This window comes from Clarias gariepinus, chromosome 20 (assembly GCF_024256425.1).
Source record: "Clarias gariepinus isolate MV-2021 ecotype Netherlands chromosome 20, CGAR_prim_01v2, whole genome shotgun sequence".
NCBI classification, from domain to species: domain Eukaryota; kingdom Metazoa; phylum Chordata; class Actinopteri; order Siluriformes; family Clariidae; genus Clarias; species Clarias gariepinus.
The window spans coordinates 4,317,340-4,337,097 of record NC_071119.1 but is presented as its reverse complement, the minus strand read 5'-3'; the positions used below and the strand labels follow the sequence as shown (position 1 = coordinate 4,337,097).

The following is a 19,758-nucleotide window of genomic DNA, read 5'->3' as shown; positions in this document are numbered from 1 at the left end:
CATTTGTTTTACAGTGACTTTTTCTATCTATATTTAATCTATTTTATCTATATTAGAACGCCCATTTTCTATAATAAAACTTTTATTTTACAAATGTTTGCGTAAAATGTCATTTCCCCCCCTTTTCTATTTTCTAATAAAACTTAGTTCATAATCGTAGATTTAATAAATTTAAAACACCTTTATTTCATAATGATGTGTGCTTCACAATGACACTTCACATTTTACCGTATTGTATTCTGTTGAAATCTGTTAGTCAACACAACCTATAAAACTTCACTATTAATCACAATTTTAAAATAGAGTTGAACCTTGGCCAATGAATGGCCTCCCAAATTTCCATAATTTTTGCCTTAATAATTAAAGTTTTGCATTAGCATACAAAGCATTTTCGCATTACAAACTTGACTGAATGCTGGCTAAGTTGCACGAATGTCTGGGAGACATCATCAGTCTAAAGCCAAATGAAGTAAGTTTATGTATTGGTGTTTTTTTGCATTTAGGAAAGATATATCACCATAAGTCTCAAGGAAGTTAAGTGGTGGAAAAATATCACTGTGGTGGCATGGTGGTGGCAGCATCATGTTGTGGGGATGCTTTTCTTCAGCAGGGACAGGGATGCTAGTCAAAGTTGATGGGAAGATGGATCGAGCCAAATACAGAACAATCTTGAAAGAAAACCTGTTAAAGTCTGCAAAAGACTCGAGCAAAGGTTCACCTTCCAGCACTACAATGACCCTAAACATACAGTACAGCCAGAGCTATAATAGAATGGTTTACATCAAAGCAAATTCATGTGTTAGAACGGCCTAGTCAAAGTCCAGCCCTAAATCCATTTGAGAATCTGTGGCAAGCCTTAAAAATTGCTGGTCACTGTAATGGCCATGTATTGGGCCACACATATCTTCTACAGACTATTGGTCACTGATCAATGAAATTAAACACATTGTTGTTTTGGTTTGGAAATTAACTTTGTCATTTTTACCGAGCCCGTGTACTGGCTTTGTTGTTTGGCTTGAGGCTAAAATGTTAAAACCAGTTAATTTTTGCGCATTAGAACATGGCTAAAACTAAACAATAGTGATGGGACGTACTGTGGCGATGCTTTGAAGCGTGTGTCAAGAAATCCAGGAAGTATTTAGTGAAGAGCGGTTTAAGGCTTGTATTATTTACGGTGACTGATCGTTGCGATTGGGGGTTAAGGAAGTGGTTCAAATTGTATAGTCTACTGTATAGTCTTGCCCTTCCCACCCCACAAACACCAGTTGCACAAGCACATGTGCACATGAACTGCCCTTCTCTTCCTTCTTCTTTTCAGTAACACTGCCTCAGTTTGAAAAGCGTTAATCACATCCTGCCAGACTTACATCCACTAGGCTATAATGTCCTCTTCTTCTTCTTATTATTATTATTATTTCATCTTCTTAGTAACATTGCTCCAGTTGGAAAACATCACTGTCCCTCCTTCTCATATGACAAAAAATATAAAATATTAATGTAATGTCACTTTGGTATGTGTGCTACTACCATGAAACCTTGATCACAATGTAACAGGCTTACAAACAAGCACAAGCACATAGGAGGAGCCAACAACAGATGGATGAAGAACAGCTTCATCCATCAGGCGATCAGGAAGCTCAACTCCCTCCCAGCTCTGCCTCCCCTTCGCTCTTCGGCCTCTCCCACCCTTGTTCTCTGACTCAAACACTCACCTGCACCTGTCACTTGTGCAGCATTGGTCTTGTCAGTACCGCAGCCCAGCAATCAAGAACTGTAAACTTATGTCACTTTAAACAAACTAAAAAAAGCTAATTTGCACTAATCTTATTTGCGCTGTTTCAATTTGCACAATATCGGCCTTATCTGTCCCTTTTTCCAGGACAGTTAGTCATTTGTCTTAATACTGTGTTAGTCTTAGTTTGTGTTATTTAAGGTTTTGTAAATGTTTTTTTTTATTATTATTATTGTACTTAGTATGTACTGTACACTTGGCAGAATCAACAATAAAGTTGATTTTGACGTTGAGATGGTTTAAATGGACTATTATCTTGTACTCACAATAGAAAAATGCATAGTTTAATGAAAATCATGTATAATTCCCATGTCCAACCTACAGTAGGGCAAGACAGCCTTGAGAGGATCACATAGTGTACAGGACTAGTAAAATTACTACGAACACATCAGCTCATCTTACATTCTTTGACCAGTTCAAGTTCAAGTTCTAGTAGGCTTTATTGTCATTAGAACCATATACAGTTAGTACACAGTGAAACGAAACAACGTTCCTCCAGGACCAAGGTGCTACATGCAACATAAATTTACAACATAAATTAACATAGACACTAAACTAGCTAACCAAGAGGCCTAGTTAACTGTCTAGCAGAGACAAGACAGAGAGACCTAACATAAATTACAACATAAATTAACAAAAACTAACTAGCTAAGAATAACACTTTTATAGACAACATAAAGTGCACGTGCAAATGTGCAAACAAGAGCAACAACAAAGTGACAGTGCGCAACCACGACATAACAACATAAAATATGGTGTTGAGGTAGTGGGTAAACATAAACATTCCTTAAAACAGCAGCAAGAATTGAGGAATTAGTGCAAAAAGTAGTCCAGTAATGATCATTGTGCAAAAGAGATAAACAGTGAAGCATTTACAGGTTGGTGTGTACGATAATTTGGTGGTGTAGGTCAGTGTGTCTGCACTTGTGTTGATTAGTCAGTCCAGTGCCAATATTTTGGGACTGGACTTGTTTTAGGGGTTTGTGTGCAAATCCCTCGAGAAATGAACCTTTTTGTGAAGCAATTGGCTGGAAGGCTTTAAGGTTTCATGAAGCTTCGTCCCGCCATCACTATTTAAACCAGTTAAATTTTGTGCATTAGAACATGGCTAAAACTGAACAAACATTTTCTGGATAAAATATCAATTGAACATATGATTTAAGTTTAATTGTTTTATTAGACCTTTGAGAGAAGTTGGAATGTACCAAATATGCTTATTGGGAGGGAATATTGGAAAATGTGGTGTCCTGATTCATGTAATTGTTATTTACGTAGCACAATCCTATTTACATCAACTAAGGTTATCCATGGCTCTTATTTTAGTTGAATGTGTTAAGTTTAATTCCAGGATTTTGGGGGTTTATGTCTGTGTATTTGTAAATTTGTTACTTCCCTTTGTCTGCTAAAATGGCGCTGAACACATTCTTTATATTCAGCGTATGTCTTGTCTAGAGGCTAGTGATGGCGAGATGAAGCTCTGAAGCATTCCAGCCGATCCATTCACAAAAGCGTTCACAGTACGTCCTATGACTAATAGAGGCCTTTCTTGTTTTTCTTTAGTGATACTTCTTCACTCCTGGTGAAGTGTGTGGTAGTTTGTCCTCTGTGAATCTGAAAGGCTAGAATAATCTCATGACTCTAATTATGTCCATATGGAGAAAACAGTATTTTGTTAAACACTAAGATTTTTTTTTTTTTTCGTTTTTGTCTGAAGTCACCTCTTTCCCTTGTGTAAGCAAGAGTCATTAAAGACTGTCACAATTTCACTCTGACCCACCCCGTTTGGTGGTTATTGACTTGTTTTTCTTGTTGGTGTGATTTTACTAAATGAAACACGGCAGATCCAACACATTTACAGAAGCTCTCCAACCAATCTGACTGAGCTTGAGCTATTTTCAAAAGAAGAATGGGCAAAACAATTTACTCTTTAGATGTGCAAAGCTAGTAGAGACTTACCCCAAAGGATTGCAGCTGTTATTGCAGAGAGAAAGGTGGTTTTAAAAAATTTTGACACAGGGGGGCTGAATACAAATGCAGGCCACACTTTTCAGCACGCAACTCATGAGGGATTCGGAATCATGCTAGCTCTTTCCATTAAATGTCTTCAAAACTCATTGTGTCCTGAACTGATGATGACACAAAAAATCTTAGACCGATTCTTACACACAAATCTTAGATAAAAAAAATCAAAGCCGAAATGTATCAACGTCTTCACTAATGCGGTTATTGCAGAGGAAAGTCAGGTTCCTCCTCGGGTTGCATCATTGCTCTTAGTTCCTGCTTTGCAGCTCCCGTGCAACGTTGTAACACTAACCACAGAGACAGGACAAGACACACAGGGTATAAAGAGCATAGATCTTTAGCGATACGTTTCTTCGCATTGAAGCAGACGATGCCTGTAACTCGGAATACGAACGTTCTGGAACCTCCTAATTACTTGAATGTAGAGGTGATGAAGAAAACGCCGTCTCCCTCGCCTGGCACAAACGCTCAGAACAGACGTAAGGACATGACTTATAGTATACTTTAAATGTGTACTGAAAGACTGTTTCAATATTTTTAATGTAATTAAAAAATATATTGTAAATCCTTTGTTTTTTTTGTGGTTTTGTATTATAGGAGCACTCATAGTGGCTGGAGTGTGTATCGGTCTAATGTGTATGGTTCAGGGAGCTCTTAACATCGTCCTGAGGCTGTACCGTAAGTCATCACATCACTGGTGTTACTTAGAATATTACAAATACTGGAGATTACAGGATGAAACAGTCTTTTCTTGTCTTATATTTTGAACAACGTTACTCTGATTTGGATCCACAGTTCCGCCTCTGGTGGATACGGAGCTCTTAGTGACGAGCTGCGACAATCACACGCTGTCTGTAGTCATAGAGAAGCTCCAGAGCACGTCCAGAGACCTTATCAAGGAGAAAGATGAGTTAAACAACAACAACATCAACCTGGGTAAAGCGAGAGATCAGCTACACAAAGAGAAAAATGAAATCCAGAGGAGATTTTTCAACCTCGGTCAGTGACCTTTTTTTTTTTTTTTTTTATGAACAGAAAATAGTTACATGTTGGTGAGAAGAGAAGTGTACAGAATTAGCCGACTCATTGTTAATCTACTGTATGAGCATGTGGGGGGAAAACCCTTTCTGGTGAACCTCAGCACTCATTCCACTTAAATAAACGTTAGGTTAATGTTTGTTTATATTTAATAACTGGCCAGTGAACGTCACGGCTAAATTGAATTAAATATAAATCAGTTTTTCAAATCAAATCAAATTCTAATAAAAAATTGTTTACACAGTCATACACAGTACGATATGCAGTTAAAATAAAAGACTATGAAATAAAAAAAGAAATATGAAAAGAAAAACAGAAGATAAATTTAACTAAGAATGAATAAAATAAAATATAGAATTAAAAATAAAATAACAACATAACTGTACAGTAATAAATAATTTATTAATAAATAAAAATAAATAAATAATTAAATAATATAATATAATTTATTATATTTAATTTAGAATTTTTATTATAATATAAAATCTAAATAAATAAATAATTTTTTGCTTGCTAATTTTTTTTTTTTTAATTAAAAGTTTTATAACTAATATCATCATTACACAGTCCGTATAATACTTAGCCTAATGGTTGCTATCTTGCTATTTGTCCTGCTTGATAATTTCAAATACAAATATAGTTGCAAGCAACGATGAGCGGGCCCAATCACCGTACGCCATCGCCGCCCGGGGAAAACTGCACAACTTGTACACTTCAATGTGTTTAAAACAATTTAAAACCTGCATTTTACGTTTAAGAAAACTAAAAATAAATTCTGACAGATCAGTGTTTCCGTTTGTGTGTGCACATGCTGTTTATAGGTGTGTGTGTGTGTGTGTGTGTGTGAAGCTAAAGTAAGAAGAGAGAAGGAATCAGACCCTTCCCTTTCCCTCTTCTCATCTTATACAGTTTCCCTTTTCTCTTATTTGACTTTTACACAAACATTGATAGAAACACTGTTTTATCTGGAAAATTATCGGAAGGAATTTTCCCGATAAAACATCGCTAATGACGTCGCTAATGATGCTCGAGTAAGCGACACACTAACGGAATCACTGCTGTAAAGTAAAAATAAAACAAGTTAACCTCCACTTTACCTATAAAAAGAATTGCGACAGAGCAGTGTTTCCATTAAGAGTGTGTGTGAAGGCGAGAAGAGGAGGGGTGTGTGTCCACAGAAGCTGGAAAAAAGCATCACACTCTGATGTTACTCAAAGTGATGTCACTCAATGCAAAGTGATGTCACTCAATATAATGCCACATAGAAATTAATTAACTACTGTTCAGCGCGAGTTTAAGGCATCGTAACGTCTGACCCGTTTGAGAAATCAAAAATCCCTCTACAATTTTGCATCCTCAATGTCTTGAGATCACATCAGCCTGCTTTGGTGGCGATCGCATTAATTCGTTAGGAAGAGTGTATTAAATTTCATTTGGTGCATTTTACAAACAACCCAAAGTAACTGACTTCCTGTCCAGTTGAGCCCATGACATGCAATGTGGAAGTTGTTCAGCTCAATGAGCTCTAAATGTGTACCGGGTTTCATATGCATACGTGCGAGTGTGTATGAACCATGCACCAAAATCTCGTGTTAGGGTCCCGAGCCACGTCCGAGGCCCAGATACTCCTGGATCCTAATGGCAGCAGATTTTAAACTGTCTGCCAATTTTCATGAGTTTTTGAGCATGTCAAGACCACCAAAAAGCCCAAAAAAAGGGAAAAAAGTAATAATTCTCAGAAAAACAAGAGGGCCCTCACACACAGTGCTTCAGCGTTAAACATGTAATACTACTTAATTTATGTGCTGACTTGTGAGTGAACCTGACTGATATTAAATTATAAATACAAAGTATACTTAATTCTTAGAGAAGTCTTTGCTAACTTGCTAGCTGACATGGCTAATTTGTTAACAAAATATAATGTTGGCTAATTTTCAAGTTAACAAGGTTAGCTATTTTTATAACAAAATATAGTACTTAGTGTAATGATTTATAATTTGCTATTTAATAATTTCAAACAATGTAAAAATAAGTGCTGTTTAGCCTAAGGTTTGATAACTTGCTAGTTGCCCTGGTTAAATTTTAAATACTGTACGTAGCCTAAAGTTTGCTAACTTGCTAGCTAATTATTTTAATAACAAATATATTAGCTAGCCTCGTGTTTGCTATCTTGCTAGTTAAGATAGCTACTGTAATTATTCTAGTATCAAAATATAATACTTAGTGTACACTGTTTTTTGGTAGATTTTGCTAAAAGAACAAACCCTAATTTATTCTAAGAACAGCTGAGGATATCAGGAAGCCGGGGTGGATCGTCTTCAGGTCCAGTCTTTACTACATGTCTATTGGGGGGAAGAGCTGGGATGAGAGCAGACAAGACTGCAGACAGAGAGGAGCCAACCTGGTGATCATAAACAGCAGAGAGGAACAGGTGAAATTTAAAAGTATAATACAGTGTAACCTTGGATTGCGAGCAAAATTCTTTCCAGAAGCCAATCGTATTCCAAAACACTCGTAAACCAAATCAAATTTTCCAATAAGAAATAATGGAAACTCAAATTGTGCGCTCCTTTGAAGAGAATCGTGACAGAGCAGTGTTTCTGTGTAGAGCAGAAAGAAACAGTGTGTCTGTGTGTCTGTGAAGGCAAAAGTAGCAGGTGTGTGTATGTGTGTGTGTGTGTGTGGGGGGCACAAAGCCTAATGAGACTTGCTTTTGCTTTACACACGCGCTGTACACACATGCATACTGACACAAAATAAAATATGTTTTACACACACACATGGGGTCACAGTGTTGTAGTAAACAATACCCGCGTGCTTGAATGTTGATTATACCAGTAAGAGACGAGCACTAAGACCCAGCAGGGGAGACAATTACCCACAAATACACAGCACAAGAGAGAAAAAAAACGTTGGCTCAATTGTGATCACGTGACGCTCGTTGTCAAAACAAGAAGCGCATGCGTGATACGTGATACTCGGTACTCGTAAATCAAGACTTGTTGGTGTTCCAAGTCAAAAAAATTCCAAAGTCAACAGTGTTTGCGAGTGTTTTTAACACTCGTGAACCTCGTTACTCGCAATCCAAGGTTTCACTGTACCTTTCTTGGTAAGATATTTCTGATTCATTCAGGTGGATTAACATTGATGTTAGCATAATGAGTTGTTCTACCTCAACAGGATTTTATCGAGATGTTAAGAAGAGGAAATAGCGCTTGGATCGGTTTAAGAGACCGAGGAACGGAGGGGGAGTGGAAATGGGTGGACGGTACACCACTGACCACTGCGTAAGAATTCACTAAATTGCTGATCTGCTTATAATTGGTTTTTAAGATGAAGCTGTAGATGTGCTGATTTTCCTGTTTGTGTGTGTGTGTGCTTTTAGCTTCTGGTGGACTAATGAGCCCAGCAAATCAAATGGAGATGAAAACTGCGTTGAGACTGGCTATAAACCGGATGATGGACGACCTGTAAACGATCTCATAAGCACGTGGAATGATAATTCATGCTTTGGCCTTAATTCTTGGATCTGTGAGAAAATAATTCCCCTTTGAGTCTCTGTGAAAGAGAGGATTTTAGAAGTTAGTGCACAAACATAATGAAAATATGTCAATTTTAGCTGAATGTTCTTTTTTAATATTTTCTTATATTTTCTGTAATTTACGTCCGACACTGCTGTTAGACTGTATAAGTGTCGACTTTGTGTAGTGTACTACACTGTACTTCTAATTACAGTGAAACCTTGGATTACTCAATGCAGGATGACAGAGAAAGCGAAAATGGATCTTTAACCTCTCTGATGAGATTTGCTTTTGCTTTACATGCGTGCACACACACATTATAATTAACAGTATATGCGGGTGTGAAAGGATGACTTTCACACTCATACGCATACAAACAAAATAAAACATGTTTTACACACACACACATGGTCACAATGTTATAGTAAACAGTACACATGTGCACGGATGTTGATTATACCAGTAAGAGACGAGCACTAAGACCCAGCAGGGGAGACGATTACCCACAAATACGCAGCACAAGAGAGAGTTCAAAAGTTGAAAAAGAGAAAGTTGTGATCATGTGATGCTCGGCATCAAAACAAAAAGCACATGCGTCCTACATGATACTTAGTATTCGTGAACCAAGACTTTTCAATTTTTAAGTCAAATTTATTTTTAATTTTTTTGCTCATCTTGCAGAACGATCGCAAACCATGTTACTCGCAATCCGAGGTTCCACTGTAAATGCATTATATCTCTAATTTGTTGATGAGAAGTTAATGAGAGAGTAGCCATAATAGAAATCAAAGCCGCAAGAGTAGATTACTGTACAAGAACAGGGAAACAGGTCACACCTCCACGATGAAAAAGTGATGACACTTTAATTTGTGTCATCAGAAGAAGACAATTTTTCACCCAAATGTAAATTAGGGATTACTGTTAGATTATATAAGATCGCTCTTAATTGCTTTTAGAATTATATCATAAATAAATATACAGCACTTAATAATAAGTGTTGAGGAAATTACTCAAATAAAGTAATCCACTACAAATTACTAATCAAGAATCTTGGCGTGATTCTGGAGATTCTGGAGACTCCCTGCTCATGACTACTTACTGTAGTTTCAGTAGTCATGTCAAAGCAGTAACTAAATCAGCATACTATCATCTTAAAAACATTGCAACAATTAGATGTTTTGTTTCCAATCAAGACTTGGAAAAACTCGTCCCTGGCCTTTATTACCAGCAGGGCGGATTATTGTAATGGTCTCCTCACCATCCTTCCCAAGAAGACCACTAGACAGCTGCAGCTCATCCAGAACGCTGCTGCAGGATTCTGACTGGAACCAGAAAATCTGAGCACATCACACCAGTCCTCAGGTCCTTACACTGGCTTCCTGTAACATTTAGGATAAATTTTAAAGTGTATATGAACCTAACAGACCACTTACTGTAGATCGTTAGGATCGAGCCATTATGCTGCCCGCAGTTGGAAGCAGCTTCCAGAAGAGATCAGATGTGCCAAAACATTGGCCACATTTAAATCTAGACTTAGAACCCATCTGTTTAGCTGTGCATTTATTGAATGAGCACTATGCTACGTCCAGACTGACTGCACTGTATTTTATGTTTCTTACATTTTCAACTGTTTCCTGTTTTGATTCTGAATCAAATTTTAAGTAGTTTCAAAAGTGACACTATAAACTGTTTTTATTTTAAATCAAATTTAAATAATTTTTTAAGTTTTAGTGCTATTATTTTCTATTTCTTTTTATGATTATTTTCTTCGCTTTTATGTAAAGCATTTTGAATTACCATTGTGTATGAAATCTGCTATACTAATAAACCTGCGTTGCCTAATTACTATTTTAAAATTGTAATTTGACTACATTACTAATTATTACATGTAAAAAGTAATGAAATTACTAAAATCATTACTTTCGAGTTACTTTAAAAACATCTTTCACGGTGTGCGCCTCAACCAGTTGTCACTCCTCGCTCACTCCGTAGGCTCCCTATACTGTATAGGCGCCCCCCCCCCCCCCCTTCTGCAGGTGTGCGAAGGGGCGAGGCCGCCAGGTCCAATAATTAATGTTAATGGATCTCAGTCTTTCCCTGCCTTAAAAATCCTCAGCTTTTTTTCCCCGCCTTCCCTTTTTTGACCTTTCTCCTTCCCCATTTTTTCTAAATAAAAAAGGTTGTGTCCGTGTGGTGGTGTAGTGGTTAGCACTGCCACCTTGCACCTCCTGAGTGAGTAAGTGAGTGAGTGTCTGTGTGTCTGTGGTGCCGCCCATGCAAAAAGAGTGAACCCGTTAGAAAATCAAAAAGCTCTTCAACACAGTGATACGTTATACCCAACTCTGTTTATAGTATAGTAATATAAAGGGAATGCTTGGTAAGGAGTAAGAGGTTGGAACTGGTGTGGCCCTCTGGTGCTTGAGCAAGCATTTGATGATCCCTAAGACTTCCCACCAGAGCCATAAGGATTTTTTGTTTGTTTGTTTTCTTCTGGTTTTGTACCTTTCAAGGGGTTGCCACATCGGATCATTCAAAACTCAAGTTATTAGCACAGGTTTTATGCCCGTCCTGCTGAAACCCACCAATTTCTCAAGACTGGCATTAAGGATACCCCCAAGTGCAAGAGACATCTAAGGAGCACCACATCTACTTAAGTCATACTGCCACCTCCTGTTCAATTAGATGTGGTGCAAATACAACCCATTCAAGCATAAAATAAAAATCATGGCACCCTGTCTTTTATGACTGAACCCCAATTGACTCCATGTTGACAGGAAGTTGGTGTAATGTGAGTGAATTGTTGTAGAGACCTTCGTTTGAATACCAAATAGGGCCTTCTAATTTAGGTATAAGGAAGATATTAATGGCCTAATCAATGAAGCAGTAAATCATGTGTATGTATAAAAAATTATTTTTATATATTATACAATTAATTTCTTGTATATCTGAGACAGCATCAGCTAAGTAAACACAAGAATGTTATTTCTGGTACCGTTTGTTAGAAATCTGAATAAAGACAGAATGAAATGAGTTAAAGTCGTAGAACTGAAGGCACTTGAATACAAAATCTTATTGTCTTGGTTTCAGGAACTGAGGTGAACCAACCACAATGATAAAAACTGTGCCAGGGTCAGTACTATAAACTATTAGGATCCAGTACTTTTATATACTTTATACTATTTGTGAAATTTTTCTCATTTGTTTATTACTTGACTATTGGGAACATGCTCATCCTTCCAAACTTTGTTGACAATAAATTACGTTATTAAATATAAATATGAATAAAATAAAAAAATTATTATACGTTGTATTTATTTGTAGCCAGTCATGTCACATGTCAGCTTCATGTTTCATGACTTATCTTCTTCTTCTACTTGTTTCTTGTTGTTTACCAGCGGTAGGGAATTCAGTAGGTTGCATTACTGCCAACTGTAGGTCTCTCACATCTTCCTGGCCTCCTAAAGCTGATTGTCCAGTCCATGCTTCCTTTAAAAAAATAAAGCTCGCGCTCTTCATTTGCTTTTATCGGTCATGGATAATTATTTTACTAACAAAATATAATGCTTACATTAATGTTTGTAAACTTGCTACATAGTTAACAGCTAATTGTTTTAATAGCAAATTATAATTTTAAGACTAATCCTTGCTAACTTGCTAGTTAGCATGGTAAATTCTTTTAATATAAAAATATATTACTTAGCCTAATGTTAGCTAACTTCTAGTTGACGTGGCTAATTATTTTAATAACAAAATGTAATAGTTAGCCTAGCGTGTGCTAACTTGTCAATTAACTTGGCCAACTTAATAAATCAAAATATAGTACTTAGCCTAATGTTTGCTAACTTGCTAGTTAATGTGGCTAATTATTTTAAACAGCATTTTAAAAAATGTCATGCGTAGCCTAAGGTTTGCTAACTTGCTAGTTGTCCTGGTTAATAATTTTTAAATACAAAAGGTTATACTTAGCCTGATTTGTATGCTAACTTGTGAGTAAACCTGACTAATGTGTGTAAATACAAAGTATAGTTAATACTTGCTAGTTGACATGGCTAATTATTTTAATAACAAAATATAATATGTAGCGTATTGTTTTACCTAAGGCCAGTGATTTTAGTTCCACAATGTTATGTATCTTAATGTTTGCTAACTTGATATCAAACCTGATTTACGCAGTTGTTAGCCAGGAAGCCGGGGTGGACCATCTTCAGGTCCAGTCTTGACTTCATGTCTACTGAGGAGAGGAGCTGGGATGAAAGCAGACAGAGAGGAGCCGACCTGGTGATCATAAAAAGCAGAGAAGTACAGGTGAGATTTATCAATAATTACACCTGTGCTTGAGTCGTGGGCAAAAGTTAGTGCCCCCTCTATCAATTGTATATTTTTTTTGTGTAAGAAAATACCAAAAATCACCCTGATTGTAGCGGGTCTCAGTATTAGGCAAAGACAACCTCAGATAAACAGTACCATATAACTTTTTGACCATGCCGTTATTTGTTAAATAAAAATTAAGCCAAAAAAAAAAAACATTTGGGCAATGCTAAGTACCCCTACTGCTTCCACAGGATTTAGGAGGTTAAGTCACAGCCAGGTGCTGCTAATCATCAGCCCTTGATTAATTGATCATCAGCAGGTGTGCAGACTTCTATAAAGCAGAAGTTTAGGCAGTTTGCTGATTTGGAGTATTCAGGTGTGTGTTAATACAGTGCCAAGAAATACATAAACAATGGTCTTAGAGGAGCAATTATTGCCGCACATCGATCTGAAAAAACAAAACAGAAAAAAAAATGCGGGCAAGTACCCCCTGATTCATTAGCTTGGAGATCCATATTTAGCAACAATAACTTAAAGTAATGGTTTCCTGTATGACTTTATCAGTCTCTCACATCATTTGGTCTATTCTTCCTTCCAACAATGCTTTAGTTAATTGAGGTTCTTGGGCGTTCATTTACACAAAGCTCTGTTAAGGTCCCGCCACTGCGTTGTTCAGATACGGTAAACTTCAGTCATGCTTCTATGTTGTTTTTAGACTGGTAACCCTCTGTACTTGTTCCAATTGTGTTGTTTTGTTTTTAATCAGAAGCTCTGTTTGTGCTGATCTGCTGTGCGCATGTTGAGAGCACTTTGTTGAGATCACATCAGTCCAGAAGATTTTCTTGTCTTGAACAAATAGAACGATGAAATTGATCCATCCATAATTTTTGGATCTGTGATTAAAAACAATTTTTATTTGATTCTTTGTAAAACGAAAAGTTTTTAAGATGGTAGCTTACAAACACAATGGAAATATGTACAGTAATTTGTACAGTAGCTGATTGATCATTGATAATTCTTTAGGTGTGTATATTACTATCTTGATCTTAATACATATTTTCATGAGCGCTGTAATGACATGTTTTATTTTCTGTAATTCACATCCAACACTGCTGTATGTTAGATTGTATCTTTCACTCTACTCCTAAATAAATGCATTATATCTCTAATTAATTTGTTGATGAGAAGTTAATGATAGAATTCACTTTATTTAAAAGAGTCGCCTCAAGAGGAGATTACAAGGACAGTGGAGCAAATCATACCTTCACTCCTTATATCTTATCATAGAAACCTGGTTGGCCAGAGTTACCATTACATTGCTACAATTATTATACAAAAAAGTGGTTTATCTTAAAACTATAAAACTGATAAGTGGCACATTCAAGGGGCGTGGTTGAATCTTGTTATGCCTTGGGGAGACCCCCATCACCCTCCCCCCCCCTTTTTTTTATTAGACCAGCTTACATGCCTGGTTTATGCCTACAGTGTGTGTGTCTGTGTGTTGCTCTGTGATTGTGATCTGAGATTGTGCTAGATAAAATGATGTAACGAACAGGGGGGGAAAAAACGTCTATTCTGCAGATCTGAGATCAGTTCTCTTAACGTTTTTCCACCTTAAGCTCGTCTATAATTATGACCCGAATGTGAATCATGTGAAACTTTTACTTTATTATGTTATTATTCATAATATGAGGTGGGTAGAGTAGCCAAAAATGTACTCAGGTAAGAGTAGTTGTGCTTCAAAATAATATTACTCAAGTAAGAGTAAAAAAGAATTCTGTAAAAAGATACTCAAGTACTGAGTGACTGTTTCATCATAATGTCTGATTTGTTTATTTATTTTTTATGATAATAATTAGATTTTTATTTGCTTAAGTGTCAGTTTTGGCAGACAGATAAGACACCGCAGTATGAACCTGTTCTTTTGTACTGTGTGTAAGTGAAACAAGCTTTGTATATGAGGCCCGAGGTGTTCATCCTTTTCTGTTACTAATGTTGCTAATTTTATGTTTTTTTTCGCTGTCTACCGCTGAAGATCGATTCCCGCTATGCCACCGGTTTGTGTGGGGTCATGTGACTACATGTGGTTATTGTTACTTCGGCTGATTGGTCGAATGAAGTCATGTGATTATTGCTGCTGCGTCTGATTGGTGGAACAGTCATGCGGTAGATCTACCGGCTACCGGATGTGTACAGTAGGATAAATGGTTAGAAAAGTAACGAGTTGAGTGTAGCCGAATGTAGCGGAGTAAGAGTAGCGTTTCTTTCTCACAAATCTACTTAAGTAAAAGTAAAAAGTATGGTGCAGTAAAACTACCCACCCCTGGTCACGGGGAGCCTAGAGCCTATCCCAGGAGACTTAGGTGGGGTTCCAATCCATCACAGGGCACACACACACACACACTCATTTACACGCTACGGGCAATATGGGAACGCCAATTACCCTAACCTCCCTGTTTTCGGACTGTGAGAGGAAACCAGAGTACCTGGAGCAAACCCACTCAGAATCCATGGGGAGAACATGCAAACTCCACGCACACAGACCCCGAGGCGGGAATCGAACCCGGACCCTGGAGGCGCGAGACCACGGTGCTTCATTATGTATTCCTAATATAAATCATTATAGCAGAAAAAAATGATAAATAATAAAACTGGATGACATCATGCCTGGAAAAATAAAAAAAAGATTCCAGGGCAAAATTCAAGTCTGTCCATGTTGAAGTGTACAGCAGTGGGTGTTTATGCATCCGCAGTTACACATCATGGCTGCTGGAAAAAAGAGCTCATTTTGCTGTTTGTCACAGAATTTTATCTAACACAATCTCTCACCAGTCACACATGAGCGGTGCACATAAGGTGCACACACACACACACACACACACACACGTTCCATATCTGATCTGTAGTGTCATTCGGAGTACTTAGAGAGCAGCTTTTAAACTTTTGACCCTGCGGTATTGGTAACACCCTTCAATGAAATGTATTAAAAATAGACAGTAAACAGCTCTCTGTAAGTGTTTCACCACTGGGGCCAAAATAACCATATGGTGGTCAATACAGTATAATACTGTACGTTCAACAATATAAAACCAGGAGCAAATTAAAATTGCAGTATGTGACTTTTTTAAATAATATATATTATTTATTTATTTTTAAAAAAATTGGTATAAATGTCACATTTTAATGGGCTGTAAAATATTCTGGTGATTCAGACCTAGACATCAGTGCAGAGACATTACGGGCATTGACTTTTTTTTTTTCTTTTGGCTAATCAGAGAAGAATTTTCGTTATTAACTTTGTTTTTTTTTAAATTTTTTTTATTTCAATAACTGATTTAATTTGAGATAATTTTTACCCTAAAACGAAATATTTCCCTTTATATTCATACCACCTGCAAAACTATTCCTATATCCTCCTTGTCTGCTCTTCTTCCGTTCTTTTTTAATTTGCCGCACTATGATCTAGAACAACCCCCGATCCTCAAAGACCATCGGAGAACTGATGAACCCGAGTTCAGATGTGCAGAACAAGCAGCTTTCCATCATCCTGAGTGATGGAAATTGCTTATTTTACTCTTTGCCGGCACTAAATCTTACACAATCTCCAACCAATTATAGTGCAACATGTATCTCTCCCTCTCTTTCTCTCTCTCTCTCTCTCTCTCTCTCTCACTCTTTTATACAGCCGCACATCCAGACTCCTGTGCGAGTCAAACTGCTAAAAAATCTCCCGACAGACTCAGATTTCCCGATCGCTATGGCGTCAGATTTAGAAATTGATATTCGTAAAGAATGGCGTCAGTTCCAGAGGAAACAGAGAGCAGCCCAGAACAGAGGTATGAAAACATATCTATACTGTACTGTACTGTATAAAGACACACGAAGAAAAATAATAAACTTGTACGTTGTGAATCTTTTAGGAGCGTTCTGGATGACTGCGTTATGTCTGGGGGTGATGTGTATTCTTCAGGCGACTCTTAACATCGTCCTGAGACTGCACGGTAGGTTCAGATTTTAAGACAAAGTAGAACAATCGGTATTTTAATCAGAGAATGTGTGGCATTTTTTTCTGTTCCTTACTTTCAGTTGATTCTCCGGAAAAGAACGATACGTGTTGCAATGAGACTGTAGAGAGAGACGAGCTGCTGGCTCGTTATAACACCCTGATTACGGAGATAGAGCAAAAAGAAGCTATAGTTCAGAAACTGAGGAAAGAATTAGAATCACTAAAGATAAACAACAACGAGGTATGGAATAAGATGGACATGTTACTGCAAGAGAAAGACAAACTTCAAAACGAGCTGGATGCTTTTCGTGAGTAAACGTTTTAAAGCCTCTTCTATTTGAGACTAAAACAATCGATATGCTACAGGTAATATGTTCCGCTATGTGCTCAGATACTCAGGTAAACGCTGGATGGACAACATACGGCTCCAGTAGTTACTACATCCCAGCAAGGAAGACCTGGACTGACAGCAAAGATGACTGCATCGAAAAGAACGGCAACCTGGTGATCATAAACAGCAAAGTGGAACAGGTGACCTATGAGAAATTGTCTTATAACAGTGCTGTTAAATTCTAAGGTGATTTTCTTTAAGAGCAACGTTGATGAAGGTAGAGCAGATTACAGGTTAATGGGGCTTCTGAACAGTTCCATGACAACCAACTGTGGCCAGGAGTTCCTGCAAGCAAAAAAATGAGCCAATCATGTTTAGCAAGATTTTTCATTCCCTGAAAGCAACCACAGAGCCAATGAGGAGTTGTACAGTATCTTCCTCCTCCTTTTTTTCCAGGGTTCAGACTCTCAACCAGAACTTCCAGCGAAACGTGAGACCAGGGAACAGAAACACTTACCTGAACACAATTGGCTAGTATTGCCATTAATTTTTTGTTCCAACACAGTTGGTTGTCATTAAACTCACAATCTCCTGATGACAGGGTGAATGCTTTTCTGTTGAACTGTTCAGGAGCCTCATAAACCTGTGATCTGGTAAGAATAGAGATATGAATCCATTTTTCAGATGGCTGAGGTCCTTTTACCTGCCATCATCCTGGCCTTGGTCGAGTAGAGCTTACTATAGATTGAGTGCAGGTAAGGGAAGTTGGTCTATATGGTGCACTCAGGTGATCACTCCACTCCATTTGGAACTATCCAGGTGTTGCTTGGTGGTGTTACCAAACCAGGCTGTGCTGTTTCCTGCCAGGAGGATGCTTATGATAGTGCAGGTACAAAACTTCCTTGGAGGGCAGTTTTAGCAGTAAAAACATTGATGGACCTTCTTAACTAAGGTGTAAATGTGACAGAAACTGCGCCTATGTGATATGAAAACGAAGTTTTCAGAAACAGTCCAATCTCTCTTCTGGAGCTCTGTTGTTCCTAACGGGTTTGGAAGCTTCTCTCCTGGTTCATGGTATCAACCCATCATAACAGTGTCGTATTTGGGTAATTTCCCAATAACCCTCACAACCACTCATCCAAACTCACTGATGTTATCAGAATGGTTCTTGACTCTCTGAACTTCATTTGAACTAGAGCTTCCTGTTTGAGACTTTGTTAGAAATAGCAGCGACTAAGAAAGTGGCATGGTGCAATGCCGCAAATGCTTTATTAGACTGTGTCTTATTGCTTTAGAACAAAGTAGAGCATGCTAGTATGGTCCAATATCCTTTTGCACCTGGTGAGTCAAGTAATATGTTGATGGAAGTTTGGCAGTTTGGGAGTCTGGTGTTGATGGAGAGACTTATGTAGTTCACATACAGTACTGTAAGGCACTGTCTCTATCTGCCTGAGGTGGGATATAAACATCCCTGACTATGTCCAAGGTAGCCCCAGAAGCCCCAGGTTGGGTGTGTAGGAGATAAATTCGACCTTCCCTTGACTTCCCCAACTCCATTGTTCTGTCCATATAGTTCAGACATGTCTTGGTGAAGCAGAGGAATTTACGGTCTAAAAATTTACGCTACACGCTAACCCTGACCACCATCTGGATTTTCTGCTTGTTATTAAATTTGTTTCTTGTCGAGACACATTCTATGCATCAATCCGTGAATCCGTCTCCAATGTTAACATTTTATTACAGTCAGCTAAACATCTTAAGGTTCTAATTGTCCATCATTAAACAAAATGTGCTATTCTGCTTATTGTTGCTATGCTTACATTTTCAATCGGTTCTGTTAGTAGTTATTGTTTTCATTAGTGTTATGACAGTATGATGACTGATATATAAATATTTATTTATGATTATTCATATAAATGTCATTATTTTTTATTTGTTTTATATCTGTTGTCTGTGTCTATGTGGCTTTTGGTTGGTCTTCATTATAATTCTTGTAATTCTTGCTGTGAGCATAGTTTTTTTGCATTACAGGGACAATAAATATATATATATATTTTTTTACATATTTTAGAGTGAGTCATGTTTGTGTTTTCATGTTATCTCATGGTCGCAGGACTTCATCTTTAAAATTTTGGGGAGCACTCCGGCTTGGATTGGTCTTAATGACAGGGACAACGAGGGCAGGTGGGAATGGGTGGACGGTACACCACTGACCACAGTGTAAGACTAAGAAATCACTAAACTGAACTCTACTCATGACGTAATTATTTACTTTTGAATGTTGTTGCTCTAAGAAACGAAACACACAATCCTTTGATTCCCTGTTCAGGTCCTGGATGTATAAAGAATCCAGCAGAAATCCAGGTAAAGACGACTGCGCGATAGCTGTACAGCAGCCAGATGGTACACAACTCTTGGTTGAAAATGACTGTCAAAATGAGTTTGTTTGGATATGTGAGAAAAAATAAATAAATTTTAGTCTGTGAGTTAAAACCAGCATGTTACATTACACTTTATGATAAGTTATCCTCTCAAATCATACTCACTTTATTTTATACATCATTTATATAGTTTTTTCAAATCTACAAATATGTTTTTTAAGTATTTAGTTGAATAAGTAGTTGATTTTTTTGTCGTTATAGTTAGCTTTATTAACAAGTTGTATATAATTTTTTATTTTTTTTAGCATTTTTGTTTATATTTCTCAGTTTCCCAACAGTTTGACAGCAAATTAGAA

The 19,758-nt window shown here is 37.4% G+C and overlaps 2 protein-coding genes across 2 annotated transcripts; both read left to right on the top strand.

Annotated features, from left to right (window-relative positions):
* Positions 1–4,033: 4,033 nt before the first annotated feature.
* Positions 4,034–9,435, top strand: LOC128508171 (C-type lectin domain family 4 member M-like). The gene is made up of 6 exons (XM_053479387.1): positions 4,034–4,293; positions 4,412–4,492; positions 4,610–4,813; positions 7,138–7,283; positions 8,033–8,139; positions 8,238–9,435. Exons 1-6 carry the CDS (start codon positions 4,185–4,187, stop codon positions 8,404–8,406), a joined length of 816 nt encoding a protein of 271 aa, XP_053335362.1. The 5' UTR covers positions 4,034–4,184; the 3' UTR covers positions 8,407–9,435.
* A 7,006-nt stretch (positions 9,436–16,441) lies between these two features.
* On the top strand, positions 16,442–19,489 carry LOC128508221 (CD209 antigen-like protein E). The gene is made up of 6 exons (XM_053479444.1): positions 16,442–16,520; positions 16,605–16,685; positions 16,771–16,998; positions 17,082–17,221; positions 19,135–19,241; positions 19,351–19,489. Exons 1-6 carry the CDS (start codon positions 16,442–16,444, stop codon positions 19,487–19,489), a joined length of 774 nt encoding a protein of 257 aa, XP_053335419.1.
* The last annotated feature ends 269 nt before the right edge of the window (positions 19,490–19,758 follow it).

What these genes read in the sequence shown, in the direction of transcription:
- LOC128508171 (XM_053479387.1), top strand. Translation starts at nt 4,185, where the DNA reads ATGCCTGTAACTCGGAATACGAACGTTCTGGAACCTCCTAATTACTTG. An exon ending in GAGGAGATTTTTCAACCTCG is followed by an intron (nt 4,814 to 7,137) that starts GTCAGTGACCTT and finishes TTCTAAGAACAG; the next exon opens with CTGAGGATATCAGGAAGCCG. An exon ending in TAAACAGCAGAGAGGAACAG is followed by an intron (nt 7,284 to 8,032) that starts GTGAAATTTAAA and finishes CTACCTCAACAG; the next exon opens with GATTTTATCGAGATGTTAAG.
- LOC128508221 (XM_053479444.1), top strand. Translation starts at nt 16,442, where the DNA reads ATGGCGTCAGATTTAGAAATTGATATTCGTAAAGAATGGCGTCAGTTC. An exon ending in TAAACAGCAAAGTGGAACAG is followed by an intron (nt 17,222 to 19,134) that starts GTGACCTATGAG and finishes TCATGGTCGCAG; the next exon opens with GACTTCATCTTTAAAATTTT. An exon ending in GGTACACCACTGACCACAGT is followed by an intron (nt 19,242 to 19,350) that starts GTAAGACTAAGA and finishes TTCCCTGTTCAG; the next exon opens with GTCCTGGATGTATAAAGAAT.